The 18,354-nt window shown below is 59.5% G+C and overlaps 1 protein-coding gene across 3 annotated transcripts in view; it reads left to right on the top strand.

Annotated features, from left to right (window-relative positions):
* The window catches only part of SBNO2 (strawberry notch homolog 2), a 65,472-nt gene extending 47,859 nt beyond the window's left edge, over positions 1-17,613 (top strand). For all 3 annotated transcript variants that reach the window (XM_074808529.1, XM_074808531.1, XM_074808530.1), the window contains 23 exons: positions 188-278; positions 1,539-1,682; positions 2,191-2,308; positions 2,720-2,825; positions 2,939-3,092; positions 3,495-3,671; positions 4,293-4,390; positions 6,781-6,863; positions 7,873-8,073; positions 8,616-8,791; positions 8,983-9,114; positions 9,369-9,504; positions 10,190-10,302; positions 10,796-10,867; positions 11,337-11,445; positions 11,735-11,809; positions 12,118-12,261; positions 12,447-12,541; positions 12,865-12,957; positions 13,157-13,288; positions 13,518-13,594; positions 13,745-13,935; positions 14,340-17,613. In XM_074808529.1, coding sequence (XP_074664630.1) covers positions 188-278; positions 1,539-1,682; positions 2,191-2,308; positions 2,720-2,825; positions 2,939-3,092; positions 3,495-3,671; positions 4,293-4,390; positions 6,781-6,863; positions 7,873-8,073; positions 8,616-8,791; positions 8,983-9,114; positions 9,369-9,504; positions 10,190-10,302; positions 10,796-10,867; positions 11,337-11,445; positions 11,735-11,809; positions 12,118-12,261; positions 12,447-12,541; positions 12,865-12,957; positions 13,157-13,288; positions 13,518-13,594; positions 13,745-13,935; positions 14,340-14,962 — 3,340 coding nt within the window. In that variant the 3' untranslated portion in view covers positions 14,963-17,613. The remainder of the gene's footprint in view (positions 1-187; positions 279-1,538; positions 1,683-2,190; positions 2,309-2,719; positions 2,826-2,938; positions 3,093-3,494; positions 3,672-4,292; positions 4,391-6,780; positions 6,864-7,872; positions 8,074-8,615; positions 8,792-8,982; positions 9,115-9,368; positions 9,505-10,189; positions 10,303-10,795; positions 10,868-11,336; positions 11,446-11,734; positions 11,810-12,117; positions 12,262-12,446; positions 12,542-12,864; positions 12,958-13,156; positions 13,289-13,517; positions 13,595-13,744; positions 13,936-14,339) is intronic.
* Positions 17,614-18,354: the final 741 nt, after the last annotated feature.

Below are 18,354 nucleotides of genomic sequence, written 5' to 3'. Positions count from 1 at the left end.
AGTCCACACCGCTTGTCCTAAGTGGCAGACTGGGTCTGCTGGGGGCTCTGGCGCGGAGGCGTGTGGGCAGTTGGAAAAGCGACAGTTTTTTTGCACACCTGCCGTTGCTTTAGTCAGAGCTGTTAATCACCGCGCAAGCCCTGACTCCCTCCCGGGGAGATAACCAGACCCACGTCTTGCTTTGCAGGTTCAGCGTCTCCAACGATCTCAAGTATGATGCTGAGAGGGACCTGAAGGACATTGAAGCCTCCCACATTCCTGTGCACGCTTTGAATAAGGTAGGGAGGGAAGCTGTAACCGCGCTCTGCGAAATCGGCCTACGGTAGCGCTTCGATCCGCCTCAGCGTGTGAAGCACCAGTCGCTCCTGCCTCCGTGGGGCTGGTGGCACAGGCAGCAGCAGACAGCAAGCTGCTCGCTGTTCCCTTCTCGCCGCCTGCTCTTCCCACTCTGGCCTCGGGCTATTTTTACACGCTCTGCAGAGCTGCGCTGGGAGCACGGAGCTGTTTCCTGCAGGGACTGAGAAGCATCTCCAGGCAAGGACTTGAACCTTTTTGGCACCCCTGGAGAGCCCCGCAGCGGGAGCAGCTCCCATCAGACGTGCCCGTGCTCTGCTGGCCTGGGCTGACGTGTCCCAGCGCTGGTTTCACAGGGCCCCTTTTCGGAGCAGACGATCAGGGAGCTCGCGCGGACGCACGCGGTGCCGTGGCTGAGCTCGTGGGCATCTCCCCCACTGGGCGAATCCGAGACTCCCCTGGTTACTCCGTGGTGAGGGTGGAGTATTTCTCAAAAGAAACGACCCGCAGTGGCTTAGCGGCTCTTCACAGGGTTCTTCGTAGCCTGTGCTGTCATCCCTTCCCCAGGCCTGTGTCTGCCACGGCGCTGGCCAGTTCACGGAAACACTCCTCTGGTTTTTAATGGTATTGAACCACCAGCTCTTGCGAAGTCGATGGAAACCACATGTGCTCGACACCTCTGAATGCACTCCATTAAGAGGCTGAAAGGGATGTTTGTTTTCAGACCAAAATGGCTTTAAATGGAACTTTCTTCAAATTGGGACCATGGGTTTTTCCCCTACCTTTTCTTTGTTAGAGGTGGGACCCATGACAGTAGGATAGGCAACGATCTCACCTGCTCAAAGAGAAAATTATTTTCTGGAAGTAATTCAGATGGGAGGATTCAAAACAATTAAACGCTCTAAACCGTTGCTGAAAAAAAAGTGAAGCGAGTTCAGTTGGCCAGGAGATTGCAGTCCTAGCGTGGTCTCCACGTTTCCCTGCATGCAGCCAGATGTGCTGACACATTGGCTCGTGGCCCTTAGCCAGACAGTTACAGTCCCTGTCAGCACCGTGTCTCGGTGCCAGATAGAAGAGCTAAAGGCGTCAGCTACCAGCAGCCTTTTGTCTGCTCTCAACTGGGTTTTGTCCGTGGAGGCGGGAGCAGCACAGTCGGCACCATCGACTCTGGGCAAAGGATGGGGGTGACATACTGGGGACACGCTTCGTGAGCGTGTGTGCTCTTGTTCTTCCTCTTTGTGCAGATTAAATACGGTGACACAGCTACCTCAGAAGGAGTCCTCTTTGCCACTTACTCCGCGCTGATCGGTGAAAGCCAGGCAGGCGGGCAGCACAGGACACGCTTAAAACAAATCTTGGACTGGTGCAGGGAAAACTTTGATGGAGTCGTATCCTTTCAAAAAAACCCCCAAAAGTGGAGAGAGAAGAATTGTGTGTTTGTGATTGTACTTCACCAGGGAACAAAGAGCTTGGGGCCGTCTGAAGGCGCTGGGAGCAGCTGGGCCGAGCAGCCTGGTGCCTGTGGTAGAGATTGAAATGCTGTAAGCACACGCATCCCCCCACGCTCCCGCTCCTCCTCCGCAGGCTGCAGCATTCACCGGAGGAGGGGAGAAGCGCAGCTGGGATTAACCTTTTCTGCATTCTTCTCCTTCGGCGTTACAAGACGAGACACACCTTGGGAGTGAAGGGAGAGGGAGCAGGAAAGGACTTTGGGCTCTGGGGAGCACAGGACTAGGCAAACCCAAGAGATTTCAGGCAGTGTGGGGAATGAGTCAGTCCTGTTGATGCTGGGACTGCTTGTCCGATTGCTTGGAGGAGGCTGGGTTGTATTTTCTGTCTGCTGTCATCCTCGGGATGAAAATAGATCCTTTCTCCTTAACTGACGTTCCCCTCCAGATTGTGTTTGATGAATGCCACAAAGCCAAAAACGCCAGCTCTACTAAAATGGGCAAAGCAGTGCTGGACCTTCAGAACAAGCTGCCTCGAGCGAGGGTTGTTTATGCCAGTGCCACAGGTGAGCTGCTCTGGGCCTTGTGTGGGCACCGGCCTAAACAGCCGCCCGTCGCCTCATCTGAAGGACGCCCTTGAGCCGTGAGCGCGTCCGCTGAGCTACACGTTGGTGCAGGAAGGGGTAGATGGTGCTGCAGTGCTAGAGGGGAGCCGGGGGTGCTAAGATCTGCCCCAAGCCCCATCACTGCCATTACTTGTGGCTTGTTGGCAAGTCAGACTAATTTCTCTCCAGTTTAACTCGCTGCCGGCCGGCTGTGCAGCCGTCCCGCTTAGCGCGTGGAGGGCAGCGTCTGGAAAGGTCCTTGGGTCTCAGAAGGCACAACGGCAAACGACCGTCCTCTCAGGAGTTCGCTTCACTTGTCAGAGCTGTTCACAACTGCTGCGGTTCCGCTGACAGCGAATTCTGTTCAAACAGGTGCCTCTGAGCCAAAAAACATGATTTACATGAGCCGCCTGGGGATCTGGGGGGAGGGCACCCCTTTCAGAGCGTTCGATGAGTTCCTGCATGCAATTGAAAAGAGGTAGGTCCTGTCCTGCGCCCCTGTTCGGTGACTGACGTCCTGGGGCAGCCTTTGCCCGAGGGCGGCGGCTCTGCAGAGGCGCCTGCCCGGTTCCGCAGCTCGCTCTCTCCCAGGGGCGTTGGTGCGATGGAGATTGTGGCGATGGATATGAAGGTCAGTGGAATGTACATCGCCAGGCAGCTCAGTTTCACTGGAGTGACCTTCAGAATCGAGGAGATCCCGCTGGACCAGCAGTACAAGATTGTCTACGACAAGGCGGCGAAGCTGGTGAGCTGGTCCCGCGCGGGGGGGGCTGGAGCTGAATCGCGCTCTCGGCGCAGCCGCTTGTTACGTGGGAGGGTTTGAGGACCCTAAACGTGGCCATGACCACAAACCTCGTTTGTTCGTAAGAAAGAAGAGGGGCACACACGCTCGGCTTATGTAAAAAATAATCTTATACTTTTTGGCTTCTGTTTAAAAGTTCCATATTTGCAAAGCAGAGCTTACACCGTCCTGCTGCTGCAGAAAGGAGAGAATGACCAGACTGTTCATTCAGCCTGCCACAGCGACACGAATACTGCTGTTAAATCAGATTATCAAGCCCCAGACTGTTCCAATAACCTCCTGCACAGCAGTAATGAAACACAAAAACGAAGATATTAACTCAGCCTGTCTCGGTATTGTCTGCAGTGGGCAGAGGCCTTGATGGTGTTCCAGCAGGCAGCTGACTGGATCGGCTTGGAGTCTCGGAAGTCCCTGTGGGGTCAGTTCTGGTCAGCTCACCAGCGCTTCTTCAAGTATCTCTGCATTGCTGCTAAAGTCCGGCGACTCGTGGAGCTCGCCAAGGAAGAGCTGGCGAAGGACAAGGTGTGGTATCGCGGCCTCGCGGCAGCAGCCGGCAGTCTTACGTTACAATGATCTTTTTGTAGTCTGCAGCCAAAGGGAGTTTGTTCAGCTTGACTTGAAAGCAATTTCAAACCTTTTTAAGGCTGAATTTCTCTCCAGATTAACCAGAGTGAAATGCAGTGTCTGGGTTTCTGAGAACATTTCAGTAAATGATACTGGGGAGTTAACGGGGCCTCGTCTTCCGAGGCATTACCCACTGTTTGTTTATGGGAGGTGTGGGCACGGTGCTCTGAAAGGGTATTCTGGGTCATGTTCAAGCTGGAAGAGGTACCAGCTCCTTCACCTCGAGCACAGCTCTGCCCTTCCCTCCATCTGGCTGCGACTTGGAAATCTTAGGCAGAAACTCCCTAACAAAGTCAGTTGGCTGCTGTAATCAGTCCCCCTCCGCGGCGTGAGCAGAGGTACCGCTGGAAGATTTGAGAGATGGTTCTTTGGCAGGAGCCCTGCTACAGGCCCAGCAGGTTTTGGGCCGAGGGGGTCGAGGGAAATGCGAGATCCTGTGAAATAGGATCTCCCGAGCCTGTGGCTGTTTGCCCCAGCACCCCCCTGACTCCTGGCTGTGTCCCTCCTGTTTCCCTGCAGTGTATCGTCATCGGCCTGCAGTCCACCGGGGAGGCTCGCACCAGAGAAGTCCTGGACGAGAACGATGGGCATCTAAATTGTTTTGTGTCTGCTGCAGAGTGAGTTAAAAATCCCTGTTTTTCTTCTGGGGGGATGCATGGGAGGCTGGAGGCATCCTGGGGAAAGCCTGGCCCTGGGGCCAATTATCACTTGCAGTTCTTGGAACGCAGTTTCGTAACCCCTCGCCCATCCAGGCTGGCAGTGGAGAGGACGCTTAGCTGGGCCCTCGAGGCGTTATTTCTTCAGTGTGACTTTACGAGCTAGATCCTGGGTTTGGAAATCTGTGGTCCAAACTTGCACGAACAGCCTGATCCGACTCTCTACACACGTAAACGAATTGGCAGGCGTAGGAGAGCCAGAAATGTGAGCTCAGATGTAGTTTGTGTGGGTCTGACTCTGGGAAACGGGGCTGTTGACACTGAAGAAATGAGCAGGAGAATCTCCTGTAATGACAGAGGCTGGGACGGTAACGTGAGGCGGCGGCGCTGGAGCGGGGAGGGGGAGGAGTGGTCCAAGGAGTTTAAATTTGCCAGAGCTGGCTTTCAGCACGTGGACGAGGCAGGACCAGTGTCCTGGTTGCGTTGCCTTCGTTCCTGGCTAAAAGGAGAGTTGGTTGTGCCTGAAGTGAAGCCAGCAGCAGGACTCGTGCTACCCTGTCAGCAGAGAACGAGGCTTACGCTCCCCCTCATTTCTGCAGCTTTCAGAGCCCCAGCGAACGTGGCTGTTCCTGCGCGATGGGTGACGCAAACCTGCGACGTTGGGTTAAGTTGCGTTTCCTCTGCTCTGCAGGTGGCAGGGCTGGAACTATTTTCTTTTGAAGTGACTTTTAATGCAGGTGAAAGCAATGAGAGATGCCAGAGACCGTATGTGTCCAGTTTAGGCCAAGCTTTCCTCCCTTATTGATGGGGGGTTTGTGCTGGTCATTCTGCTGTCTCCAGTCTGTTCCTGAAAAACAAATACCAGTTTGGTGACGGTGTGCGAGGCAAGTCTGACAATGGCTGGGATTGATTTGGTCTCTTGGATTGGTTTTCATGGCGCAGAATTCAGAGGAACTCGGTCTAGAGGACCGCGTGGTCCCTGTGAGCCGTGCTCAGCTGCCGAAGGAGGAAGGGCCACGCAGTGGTCGCGCAGCTGCCTGACTCTGTCCCCAGTGCCAGAGGCAAGAGCTCGTGGTTCAGCAGCACTGGCCGGATAACTGAGTGTCTTCTGGCATCGGCCGAGCCTCCAAACGCGGCGTCCTGGTTTTACAGCGCTTCAGGGGATTTCTCGAGGGGAGTGTGCTGGGAAGAAGCAGTTGTTTAAAAGATGCCGAGAAGCGGGGTTAAAAATAAACGAGTTGTTCAGTGAGTAAATACCAGCCCAACCCTTTGTCGCAGGGCAGACAGGGAGCGCAAGTGTCGGGAAAAGGAGCGAGGTTCTGTGGCAGGGAGGCTCCAGCCCCGCGTTTGGAGCCCGGAGTCACCCCAGCAGCAGGACAAAGGGGCCGTGGAGCTGCAGTTGCTCCTCAGCCAGCGCAGGGCTCTGGCCCTGTCTCCTCCGGCCCCTCACACCGCGGGCCTTAGAGCTCCCTCCCTGGTTCCCAAGACCCTTTTTCTCACGCGGGCGAGTTGCCATGTCCATACCTCTCAGCTGTCGCTTGCAACGTTTGTTGTTTTTTTTTTTTCCCACCAGAGCTCATTCAGCACTGCCTTCTCATTGCACTGGGGGTCCCTCCCCACCCAACACGATCAGCATTTAAGCTCGTTTATTTGCAGAACAGCCCACAGAAACATTTGTTTTCCACCTCTTCTGATTTTTTCCCATTCACCTGAAACCACCACGTGTCCATGTTCTGTCACGTTACTCCGTTCCGGGGCCGAGCAGGCCCACGGCCAGTTGGTCAGAGGACTCGGTGGGGCACATCTGTCAGTGGCCTCTGTGGTCGCTGCTGTCAGAGCACGGAGAGGGGCTGGGACGTGCTGGATTTTTCAGTCGTGATGTAACAGCTTCCCAGCATAGCGTTTCCCATTTAAAACTCCCTCTTCGTTGCTATATAAAGGTCTTGCAGCCTCGGCGTGGCAGCGCAGAGCCCGGGGTCTGCTCCGCTTTCGTTGCAGCGTCTCCCCGGCGCGGCCCCGCTCCCTGCACCGGCGGGGAGGCCTTGGCAGAGCGGTTTTTTCCCGGCGTTCCGGTGCTTTGGCTCCCCTCAGCGCGCCCGGCTCACGGCTGAGGATCTGCTGGCGCAGCCCCCGCTCCCGCGGCACAACCCTCTGGTGAAACCCGCTCAGGCTGTCGCTGCTGCTCCGGGGAGCCCCGCTGGGGCCGGCTGACCCCGCGCCGGCAGCCGCAGTGCGGGAGTTACCCCTCTGTCGTTGAAATGTGGTGCTATCTCAAATACACGTTGCTACATGATAACCCGCAGATGTTCCTACTCCTGGTAGCTAGAATAAATTTTGCATCTTACTTTCAGAGGCGTCTTTCTATCACTAATTCAGAAGCACTTTCCTTCAACCAAAAGAAAGAGAGAAAAAGGAACTGGCCTTAAAAGAAAACGTAAGAGCACACTCCACTGCCCAGCATCTGACCTCCTGCCTTGCTGCTTCACCCCAGCCACTCAGCTTTTTCTTTTCCTTTTTCCCTTTTCCCTACTTCATGCTGTTTGCTACTCTGCCCTGGTTTCAGTTTGCCCTCCCGCACATCTCCGTCACGGCCTCTCAGCTGGAGGACGGCAGCTCTAGGTCATTCACCCTTGCCTCCCTCTAACCCACTTCCCTGTCACGCCGTAGGTCCTCGCCTCCACCACTTGCCCAGTAGCCGTGTCCCCGTCCCCCAGCCGCTTCCTGGCCCAGACTGGTGGGCAGGTCGCACAAGAGTCCTGGCTGCATGTCTGAAGCCCTCTTGCAGCAAGGGGGGTTTCTCCACCACCCCTTATAGCATGGCAGGTGTCCTGGGGGTGGGGGGGGGAATCACTTCCCTGCCAGATTACTGGCTGCAGCTGCAGGTAAGAAGAGTTTTGGGACTTGTCCTCCAGTGGGATGTGGGAAAGGGGGAAGAGGGGCAGCAGTACTGGCAGATCGTGGAGGGTGTCCTGAGTGGCTGCTGGTGCAGAGCGGCCCGTGCAGGCTGGTTTGTGAACCCTCTGGCGTAGCGGGAACGTCTCTTACTGCGCGTGAAGTGACCAGTGTCCCGAAACACCGGCACCTTCCCGTGTCCTGCACGTTCCTCTGGTGGCCGCCAAACCCGCGGGCTCCTTCCCCTGAGGAGTCAGCGCTGCTTAGAGCCGGCTGTGTTCATCCTGACGCGTGCAGCTAGCTTCAGCCCTGGCAAAGATTGCCTTGTTCTTCCTTTCTCTCTCTTCCTTTCTCTTTCTCTCTCCCTCCCTCCCTAACTGCCCCCCACCCCCCCCAAGACGCTCTGTCTTTCCAAGATCTGCCTTTCATCTGGGGCAGCCTCAGCTATTTTGTGAGTTCTCCTCCTCCTCTTTCTGAGCTGGCACTTGCTGTTCGGCATCGACGCCCGAGGCCGGGGGCTCTGCCCTGACCCCGCTCGCTCTCCCGTGCAGGGAGGCAGAGGGGCCGCTGCGCCAAGGCCCTGAGGGGCGTCTGTGACCCCGCGGGTGTCATCAAGATCAGCGACGACAGCAGCACCGACTCCGACATGGGGCTCGACAGCGACTTCAACTCCTCCCCGGAGTCTGTGTTTGAGACGGACGACGTCATCTTCGTCGAGCACACCTACAACGGCTTCGCAGCCGAGGACAGGAGTAAGAGCGGCAGCACGGGGCTCGCCCCGGCCTTGCTGGGGGGAGCTGGGGAGCGGAGTCCCGTCGTGCTGCGGAGCGTGGGGGGAGGCAGGTGGGGGCAGCCGCCCTCCCCGGGCCCTGCCGGCACCAACGGACCCCGGGACCCTTCTGGGGGGGTCTGGCTGTGGGGACTGCAGAGGCAGGGACCTGATGGGGGGAGACTCTTCTTGGGATGGTGAAGCTCCTCCTGTGCTTGGGACGGCCCCAGGATCTTGGCTGGATTTTATCCTGCAATGGTCAAACTTGGGCTTGCGAGGTTGATTGTCGTTAACCCGCTGTGGCCAGCAGGAAGAATTTGCCCTGTGTGCTCCTCTCCCCTCCAGAACGGGGGAGCACGGAGGGAGTTCACTCCGTGCTCAGCAGTGTTTATTGCCAGTCAGGGGTCTTGGCCTGCTCATCAAACGGTGCCCCCAGAAGCCCTTTGGAACTTCTCCCCCTGCCTTTTTTTTTTTTTTGATTTGCAATTACCAGGTGACTCTAAACTTCTGCGTTTTACGGTACAGGTAACTTTCACATGCTGCCTACCCAGAAGGAGATGCATGGCCTGAGAGAACTAGAGCACGTGGAAAAGATGAAGCAGGACCTCCTAGCAAAAGTAAAAGCACTGGGCAAAGAGCTACCTCTCAATACCTTGGATGAACTGATCAATCACTTCGGGGGCCCGGAGCACGTGGCTGAGGTACAATCAAGGGTTGTGGCACTGGGTGACAGGAAGAGGGGCCAGCGAAGGGGGTTCCTGCTGGAAGAGGGTTTCCTCTCCTTCCCTGCAATCTGGAAAAGCTGTTGAGAATTGACTCTCTAAACTGAGCTGCTGCGCCGTGCAGGTCCCTGCCCGCTGCTAACAGCCTCTCCCCTGTGTGGTGTGTGCAGATGACGGGGCGGAAGGGCCGGGTGGTTTGCAGACCGGACGGCTCCGTCATGTTCGAGTCTCGTGCAGAGCAAGGCCTCTCCATAGACCACGTCAACCTGAAGGAGAAGGAGCGTTTTATGAAAGGGGAAAAGGTGAGTCAGGTTTGAGTTAAGGAAACTTCTGCACGGGAGCGAGTACACAGAGGGGAAGGAAAGGGAGGGAGCCTTGGCGTGCCAGCCTCAGGCCCACAAGGCTGCAGCTTTCTCTGTGACCTTCGGGGGGGTGACAAGGGGCCGTGGGGCCCTTCATGGGCCGGGGCTACCGCTGGGCTCTGGGCTGTTTCTTGAAGCAGTTTTGCAGATGTCCAGTACCTCACCCTCCTCTCCCACTTGTCTCTCCCCCTCAGCTTGTAGCAATAATCTCCGAGGCCTCCAGCTCAGGTATCTCTCTCCAAGCAGACAGACGGGTGAAAAACCAGAAGCGCCGGGTGCACATGACGCTGGAGCTGCCCTGGAGCGCGGACCGGGCCATACAGCAGTTCGGTGAGGGCTGGGTGTCCCCGGTCGCTGTCCCCAGCCCCTGAGGTGGTCCAGAGCGGGAAGCCTTGGGCAGCCCGGGAAGGGGAGACGCGTGTGGCCGCCCGGGCTGGGCCGCTGCTGCAGCCGGGGCGGGGGGACGGAGCCCTCTGTGAGCCGGCAGCTCGCGGAGCACCGTGCTGCTGGGCTCCCGCTCGGCGCGGCTGCGCTTCGCCAGGGTGGAAACGCAGACACAAAGCACTTGAGACGGATTTGTCTTGTGGGGAGGGTTTGTGTTGACTCCAGGAGCGCTCTGTAGGGTGGGACGGGGGGGACCCTCCCATACCTGTCTGCGGTGTGTCCTCACGACACACGCCGGGGCTGCCTGGGGATCTCTGCCCCAGCCCAGGAGGCTCTGTGGGATGGAGAGGGACAGTCCTCAATACGTGAGCACAAAAGACAGTGCACATCCTCGCCCACACTGGGGAGTCAGTCCCCAACCCCAGAGGGTCAGGGCTACGAACTCAACTCTGCCACAGTCTCAGCAGCACCAGGCGATGAACACGACTGTGCCTCTGCCCTTTCCCCCGGGAGGGATCTCCTTGGAAAACCAACCATCCCATGGAAGGTCGTTCTGGCTCTCTCGCCTCTAGCTCAGCTCCCCTCCCCTGTACCAACCTCTCCTTTCCCCTCTCTCCTCGTGTCCCTGTAGGTCGAACGCACCGATCGAACCAGGTTTATGCTCCAGAGTATGTCTTCCTTATCTCCGAGCTGGCGGGGGAGAGGAGGTTTGCATCCATCGTGGCAAAACGCCTGGAGAGCCTCGTAAGTGCCCTGCGGCAGAGATGACCGTGTCGGTTCCGATTCTCTCCGAGGAGCTCCTGCTCCGGGTTCCCGCTGCCGTGGCCACTGTAACTCGCACGGGGGGTTGCGTCACCCCCGGTGTTGCAGTTGTGGAATGCAGAAAGCTTTGAGCATCCTGGGATTTGGGAAAGGAAGTGAAGAATATGTAACTAAGGCATCAGGAGGAATTTCAGGGAAGCAGAACTCAATTCCAGATGCTGGAATTCCCCCACTGTTACAGGAGAATACACCCATCTGTTTCCAGAAAGCTGATGAAATAATTAATGAAATAATTAATCTGTTTCGTTTTTCTTCACTTCTGATAAATCCCCAAATACTTTGGTCAAGTCTCAATATTCCAGAGGACGCTGCCTCCGCACAGCACGTTCTTATCCGAGACGTGGCTTTGGCCGTCCTGCTCTGGTGTTTGGCAACAGCTAAAAGTAAGAACTTTTCGTCTGGCCTCTCTTCCTAGGGTGCCTTAACTCACGGAGACCGCCGGGCCACCGAGTCCCGAGACCTCAGCAAGTACAACTTTGAGAATAAGGTAATTGGTGCCTGTTCTTGGGCCGGGAGGGGTGAAGGAGTTGGCCAGTGACTTCAGTGGGAGCCAGAGCCGGGAAGATCGTGGCTGGCACCTACAGGCAGGACCTGGCCTAGCACCCAGCTCCCGCCTGCAGCCCCTGAGCAGCGCCCAGAGCTGAGCTGTTGTTATTATGGTTATTACCACCCCAGCAGCGCTGGCGAGGGCCGGGCTCCCACAGGGGGGGCTGGGGAGGGCGCGTGGGCCTCTGCCCCCACTGGAGCGGGTGCCGGCCCCGGGGTGCGGCCGTGCGGGCTCCTGGGCTCCGGTCCCCTGGGCCAGAGGAGGCTCCTGACACGCTTTCCCTGGCACAGCCGTGGCAGCGGTGGCCTTCCCGGGCTGGTGGCCTTCCCGGGGCAGTGGCCTTCCTGCCGTCCAGCACTGGGCCACCAGCAGAGGTTTGTCCCTGCGTGACTCTTGTCTCCTTTCCCAGTACGGCGCTAAGGCACTCGACAGAGTTCTCTCCACTATCCTCAGCCACACGGAGAACAGAGTTCCGGTGCCCAAGAGCTATGACAGAGGGGAGGCTGCGTTTTTCCATGGTAAGAACGGTACCAGCTCTGGGGTTTCTGCTGCGTCTCGCTGGTCGGGTTGGTCTCGGGTTTGGGACGCCCAAAGAACCAAGCAGCAGGTTGAGGGGGGAGGCGCAGCACCAGCGTGGGGCTCACTCGTGAGCAGGGCCAGTGGCCACCCAGGTGCGTGTCACCTGAAGACAGGTCTGGGACGGGCTTGGCCGTGAAGTAGCGGGTGCAGCTGGGGGGGAGCAGCTCTGCGGGGGAGCTGAGGGGAGGCCTCACCCTAAAACACACGAGGTGTTTCCTGCCGTTCCAGAAATGAAGCAGGGCCTCATCTCTGTGGGGATCTGCTGCAACCAGCTGAAGTACGGCACAGTCTCCGTGGAGAAAGGTGTGTGTCGAACTTGTCCTGCCCAGTGCAGGGGGGAAATGGGGGTGTCGTGGCCCATCTGCACCGGTGCGGAGCCCCGCGGGGTTTGCTGTGCAGCCAGGGCAGGACGTTTGCTTTGAGGGGACAGTCCTGCCGGGGTTGGCCCCCGCTGCAGGTCGCGTTTCCCTGAGCAAGCCTGGAGGAACGGCCCCAGGGCTGCTCCCGTGCGTTAGTGACGCTGGGGGGCTTGCAGGGGTCTCTCCTTGGGAGCGTGCTGGGGGCTCCGTGCCCAGCTGCACTGTGTTCCCTGACCCACCGCGCTCTTGCAGACTGCTCCATCACCAAGTTCCTGAACCGCATCCTGGGTCTGGAGGTGGACAAGCAGAACATGCTCTTCCAGTATTTTTCGGACACCTTTGACTATCTGATAGAAAAGGACAAGAAGGAGGGCAAATACGACATGGGCATCCTAGGTACGGAGGAGGAGGGGTGGCCAGACCTCTCCCGCGCCCCTGAGGTTCCCTGTTCCTCCCTGTGCTGACTGATGGTGTGGCCGTGGCCACCTCGCTGTCCCCACACAGCGCAGATCCTGGCTCTTGCAGGGAGAGGAGGTGGTACGGGGGGATGGATCTTACATCGACCTTTTCTCCTGCTGCAGATTTAGCCCCAGGAGTGGATGAGATCTATGAGGAGAGCAAGGAGGTCTTCCTGACCCCTGGGCACCCGCAGGACGGGCAGGTCGTGTTTTATAAGGTAGGCAGTCTGCGCGGCTGTCTCTGCAGTCCAGGCTCCTCCAGTGCTTCCCAGTCTGGGGCTGTGAGCTGCTGGGTCCCTGCGCCGTGGCTTTGTGTCGTGTTTGGTCACATCTGCCTTGGTCACGAGCAGGTGACTGATGCTGGGAGTCACCCCGAGGGGGCCGAGAGGGGCCCTGCCCCGGGCGATCGGCGTCTGGCAGCGCCTCTTTCTAGGCTGCAGCAGCACCAAGTTTGCGTTGAGGGTGGGATTTGTGAGACAGACACCGCTGCCCTTGTCCTGCCCCCTGAAGTTACAGAATCCCCCTGTTTGTCCCCGTTTAGATCAGCGTTGACAGAGGTTTAAAGTGGGAGGAAGCTTACGAGAAGTCACTCAAACTGACAGGATCCTTCGATGGGTTCTATCTCTCCTACAAGGTAGGTCCCTGGGCTCTGAGGGATCTCCTCAGCTTGGAGGCCGCCTGCAGGGGGAGAGGATCCTCTGTGGCTGCAGGTCTGTGTCTAGGAGCTGGGGGTGCCCCAAGAACCTCCAGCCTGGAGAGAAGGAGGTTAGTTGAGAGAAAGACAGGCCTGGGGAGAGCGACTGCGGGTGTAACCGTGAGCTCTGCCCCCACAGATGCGAGGCTGCAAACACACCTGTCTGCTGGCGGAGCAGAGCCACGGGAAGAGCTTCATCCTCTACAAGCCCAACATCGGGAAGCAAAGCCAGCCCGAGAGCCTGGACAGTCTGCAGAAGAAGTACCGGCGGGTGGGTGGGAGCCGCAGCCCTCCGGGGCGGGGAGAGGGAAGAGCCTCTTGCTCTGGGCAGGGGTGGCGTTGGACGGACGTTTACTGTAGCCCCTGGGCGGCTCCTCGTAGCCCTGTTGCTGGGCAGAGGCGGTGGCAGCACCCACGTGTCCTGTTCCCAGCCCTGGATTTCAGGTCTCAGCCGCGTGTCGGGCAGGGGGAAATCTCCAGCGCTGTGTGTTTCTCTGCAGGTGCTGCCCGAGGAGGCCAAGGAGCACTGGGAGAGCAGTTACCAGTTCTCCTTGAAGAACTGTAACCACGCGGTCTGGTGAGGCGCCTGCAGCCCCCACCGGGGGGGGCTGCTCCGGGGGGGTCCCTGGCTGGGGCGGAGGGGAAGGGCCACGCCGGGCATGGGGGATCCTGCTCTGCTGTGGGAGCCTGTGCTGATTTGGGTGGTTTTCTGCCGTTTGAACTGAAGGAACAGGAGCTGCAAGCTGATCCAGGAGGGGAAGGAGTGCTTCCAGGGCATGCGCCTGCGCCACTACTACATGCTGTGCGGGGCCCTGCTGCGGGTCTGGAGCAGGATCGCCAGCATCATGGCAGACATCACCAGCACCAGCTACCTGCAGATCGTCCGCCTCAAGACCAAGGAGAAGAAGAAACAAGTCGGTGGGTGAAATACTGGGAAGGGGAAGGGGAGCAGGATGTTTTAGGAGGAGGAGGAAGGTGTCCAGCTGCCCAGTGCCAAGGTTCCCTCCCTGAAGAGGGGCGTGTTCCAGCCTGGAAGCACCCACTGCTCAGCTGGGGCTCCCCTGAGGTGTGCCAGGGCACCGGGCAGAGGGGTGAGCCGTCCCCAGCCGTCCCCTCGGTGCCCGCGGGAAGCGGTGCCGATGCTGCCAGGGCGCCACAGAGCTGCTTTTGCTCCGGTCACAGTCGCGTGCTCCAGCTCTGCCGCCCGGCCGAGGGGTGACGCGGGCTGGCAGCGAGCTCAGCGCGTGGCCCCTGGCGCTGCTGCCCGTCCCCGCAGTGCCCGTCCCGATCGCTGCAGGGGCTGATGCACCTTCCTCCCCCAGGGATAAAGATCCCCGAGAGCTGTGTCCGGAAGGTGCTGGAGGAGCTGAAGCAGATGGACGAGAACGTGAAGCGAAAGCACAACCGACTGCTGCAGGTGCAGGAGCAGAGCCTGCAGTTCCCGCTGCGGCTGCCCGTCCTGCCGCAGCCCCTGGACCTCACGCAGACGGGGCCCGGGGTCCCCCTGCCCGGGCACTCCCTGCGCCAGGACGAGATCCTGGACTTGACCTACAGCCCTCCCAGCAACAGCATTCCTGACGTGGCGATGAACCCGGAGCCCGGTGCGTTGTGCTTCCCCTTGGAGCCCGTTCTCCAGCCACACCAGCAGCCCAGGTTGCCCTTCGGCTTCAGCCACCCGTCTGCCTTCAAGAGCCCGGCGCCCGTCCTGGGCGAGAGCGTGCCTCTGAGCTCCGCGCTGCACGAGCGCCTGCCCCTGCCGCAGCCGGGACCCTTGCAGGCTCTGCAGCAGCAGCAGGAAGATTTTGTCCCACAGGATGGGAATATCAATTTTAGAGAGATCCTGGAGGACATGCTAAGGACGTTAAATGGGGCCCCCCAGGAGAACATGTTCCCCCAGGAGCGCCAGAGCGTGATCCAGTTCAGTGGCCCTTTCCCGGACTTCTGAAGGCAGCCGGGCACGCCCGGGGGGGCTCGGCCGCTGCGGATCCGTCGCCTTTGGTGCAGAGGTGAGAGCTGGGGAGCCCCGGCTTTTCTACTGGTTTGGACTGGCCCTTTTCTGGTTTTGAGGGAAGAAAGAAAAAAAAAAAAAACACCTATAGTTCCTTAAAGCAAAGTTTATTTATATATAATATTCAGTCAGGCATGTATAGATTTGTATATAACATGCGCTTGGGGGGTTGAGTGCTGCCACGTTCAGCTGATCTGGACTGATGGTCTCTGCTGTGTTCGAGTCCTGCTCAAAGGTCAGCGGGGGTAGGACTGAGGAGAGACCCCCCCTCTGCGCCCGTCCCCCTCCAGACTACTGAGTGTCCGAGCTGGGCCCGGCCCTCCCCGGCTGCGCGGGGCCGCGTCTGCTCTCCAGAACGACCCGGGGACCAGGGTGCTGGTCTGTTACTGAGGTGGGGGAGCCCAGCGCCTCTCCCCCCCCGAGAGCTGGCTGACCAAACTGTGTCTGCCTGGGCTGCTGCCTGCTCTCCTCCAGCCCGCTGAGGACCCTGAGGCTGCTCTGGAGGGCTGGGCCCGAGGGCCGGGGGGAAGGGAAGGGAATTGCCGTCCCAGGAGCCTCGTGTCCCTCTGCGCAGGGCTGAGCAGGCGTAGCTGGGAGAAGCAAAACTGACTGCACCTGCTCTGCCCTCCCCGGGGAGGGACACCCCCACTGCTGGGGCTGCCCGAGCTCCCTGGGGCAGGGCGGGAGCTGCCTGTGCCTGCGCCTCGTTGGTCCGTACGGTGGCGGAGCCGGGGGGTTTGGCAGAGCCCAGCCACACCGGGACCGCAGCGGGATTCCCCGGAGCAGAAGGGCCGCGTGTCCCGTCAGCCTGTCCTGCACTTTAGCCTCGCCGGGTCGCCGCGGCCGGCCGTGCTTTGTCCAACCTCCTGCTGTCGCGTGTTGTCCTTCCCCCTGTGCATCTCCCTGGGCCTGCGCCGTGGGGCTTGTCCTTGGCTGGGCCACGGGCCCGGCTGGCTGGATCTGGGCCCCCCCCAGCCCCGGGTGGGGAAGGGTCCCGGTGAGCGCCGGGGCTGTGCGGTGTCGCTGCTCGCGCTGCACGTTCGACCTCTGATACCAAAGAGCAAAGGTTTCCTTTGCAAAGCGCCGCCCCAGACACCCCCTGCCCCTTGGCCAGGAGCCGCTGGGCGAGCGGCCGCCTCCCGGGGAGCCTCCAGCCGCGTCCGCCACCACCACCCCTGCTCCAGCAGCATCTCGCCTCGGCAGGTCCCGGGGAAACTCTTTGTTTTCTCTCTCTAACCTAAGGAGTCTGGCAGGAAGCTGCCTGCTGGCAGGAGCGCTCCGGGCCTGGCAGCTCCTCCGCGAGCCTCCCCTCTGCTGTGTTTCTTTTCTCTGCCTCGAGTCACTGAGATATTTCCTAGAAGCGACACCAGGATGTTTTCGGGGGAAGGACATGAGACTTCCCTGGCTGGCCCAGCCGTTCCTCAGAAGGGACCTGGGGGAGGCCTCTGCTGGGGTCCCCCCTGCCCTGACAGGTCAGTCCTGAGGGGGACAGAGTCCCCGCCTGCGGGCAGAGTGCCCTGACCCCCCCGCGCCCCCCCAGGGCTCAGGGACTGGCCCAGCGCCCCGTTTGCTGTTGGGAGGCGCTTTGGGTCAGCGGCCGCGGTGCTCGTGTCCCTCCCTGACATGTGAGGACCGTGGACCTGCCCCGCGTGGGCTCATTTTTGAGGTTTTTCTGGCCCCTTCCCCTCATTCTGGGGGCTTGTCCCCAGCTGGCAGCAGCCTCCCGCCAGCCCCCCCGGCCGCGCTCAGCCCTGCAGCCGGGGCTGCGTTTTACTGCGTTCAAGGAAACCTCCTTACCTCAGAGTGAACACCAAAGTCGGGGAGCCCCCGCGAGCCCCCACCCCGCGAGCTCTGGGCTCTCCCCTCTCGCCGCGGGGCCACCCGGGGGTCGGCGCTTGCTCCGGGTGCCACAACAGCCTTTTCCTCGTCCTGAGCAGAGCGAGGCTCCCCCCTTCCCCCCCCCCCCCTATTTAAAACACGCCCCAGCCCACCCCACTCGTGGAGAGGCCCCGGCTTCGCCCCTGTCCCGGTTTGTTCGCTCGGCGCTTGCCGAGTTCTCAGCGAGGAGAGGAAGGGACGCCGGGAAAACCCATTTCAGAGAGGCTTAAACTCAGGAATAGCGAGGAGGGATCCTCCGCCAGCCACGTCTCCGCCGTCACCCAGAGCCCTGCCTGGTGGCTTCGACATTAATTTTGAAATATATGCAATTCTCCCTCCCTCATCTCTGGAAAGACAGAGAGCACCTTCAAGGAAGCCCTTCCCTGCCCCGATCCTGTGTTTTTGTCAGGGTTAATAATATGTAACAATATCTTTTAACTAAATTATTATGCAGTTGTCCTACTGATTGTATGTATTTTTAAATGAGTCCCTTTTTTCTTCCCTTACACCTTTTTGTTAGCACTTTTTAATCCGCTTGTTGTTTGCCTTTGTTTTTCTATGTGTATTTATAATTAATTGAGATGTATATATGTAAAGAGATTTTTTTAGAATATGTGCCTTTGACTAATAATTCCTGAATTTTCTACTTGCCTCAGAAGGATAATTTTTCATTCTGCTCAGTAAAAACGGAAAGGAAGCCACATACGAGATCTCTGTAAGTCCCAGCTCTCTGTCTGTCCGTCCGTCTGTCCAGAGGCGTGGACCTGCCCCAGGATCCCACCTGGGACCCGCAGCAGGAGAGAGAATCCGAGGGCCGGGGTTCATCTCCTGTGTCCTCACCGCTGTCCCCAGCCCCCCCCAGGCCCTGGGAGTGGGGAGGAGGGGCCCCCCTGGGCACTGGCCGCGCTGAGGCGGCTCCTGCTCCCCCCGGGCTTTGTCCCCACAGACAAAGGAGCCGCTGTCGGGCGGGTTCCTCAGCGCTGGGACATGGCGCTGGGTCCCCGCGGGGGTGGGACGGGGGCAGCCACGGGCCTCGCGGTGGAGGAGCGATTCGCTGCCGCTGGGCACCGCGGTGCCGCCAACATGGTGAGAGCGAGGGGGGCTGGGGGGCAGCTGGGGGGGGCTGAGGGATCCTTGTCCCCGTGCAGGCACCAGTGGGTGGGAAACAGACCGTGAGGCAGCAGCGTGTGCTGGCAGCCCCGAAAGCAACCCTGGGCTGGGCTGTGTGAGGAGAAGTGGGGCCAGAAGGGTGGGGGGGGGATTCACCCCCTCTGCTCCGCTCTGGGGAGACCCCCCTGCAGTGCCGGGTCCAGCTCCGGGGGCACCAACAGCAGAAGGACAGGGAACTGCTGGAGCGGGGCCAGAGGAGGCCACAAAGATGCTCGGGGGGCTGGAGCACCCCCCTGTGAGGACAGGCTGAGAGAGTTGGGGGGTTCAGCTGGAGAAGAGAA

The sequence above is a fragment of the Strix aluco genome, chromosome 29, assembly GCF_031877795.1.
Source record: "Strix aluco isolate bStrAlu1 chromosome 29, bStrAlu1.hap1, whole genome shotgun sequence".
Lineage (NCBI taxonomy): Eukaryota > Metazoa > Chordata > Aves > Strigiformes > Strigidae > Strix > Strix aluco.
This window is presented reverse-complemented; position numbering and strand designations above follow the sequence as displayed.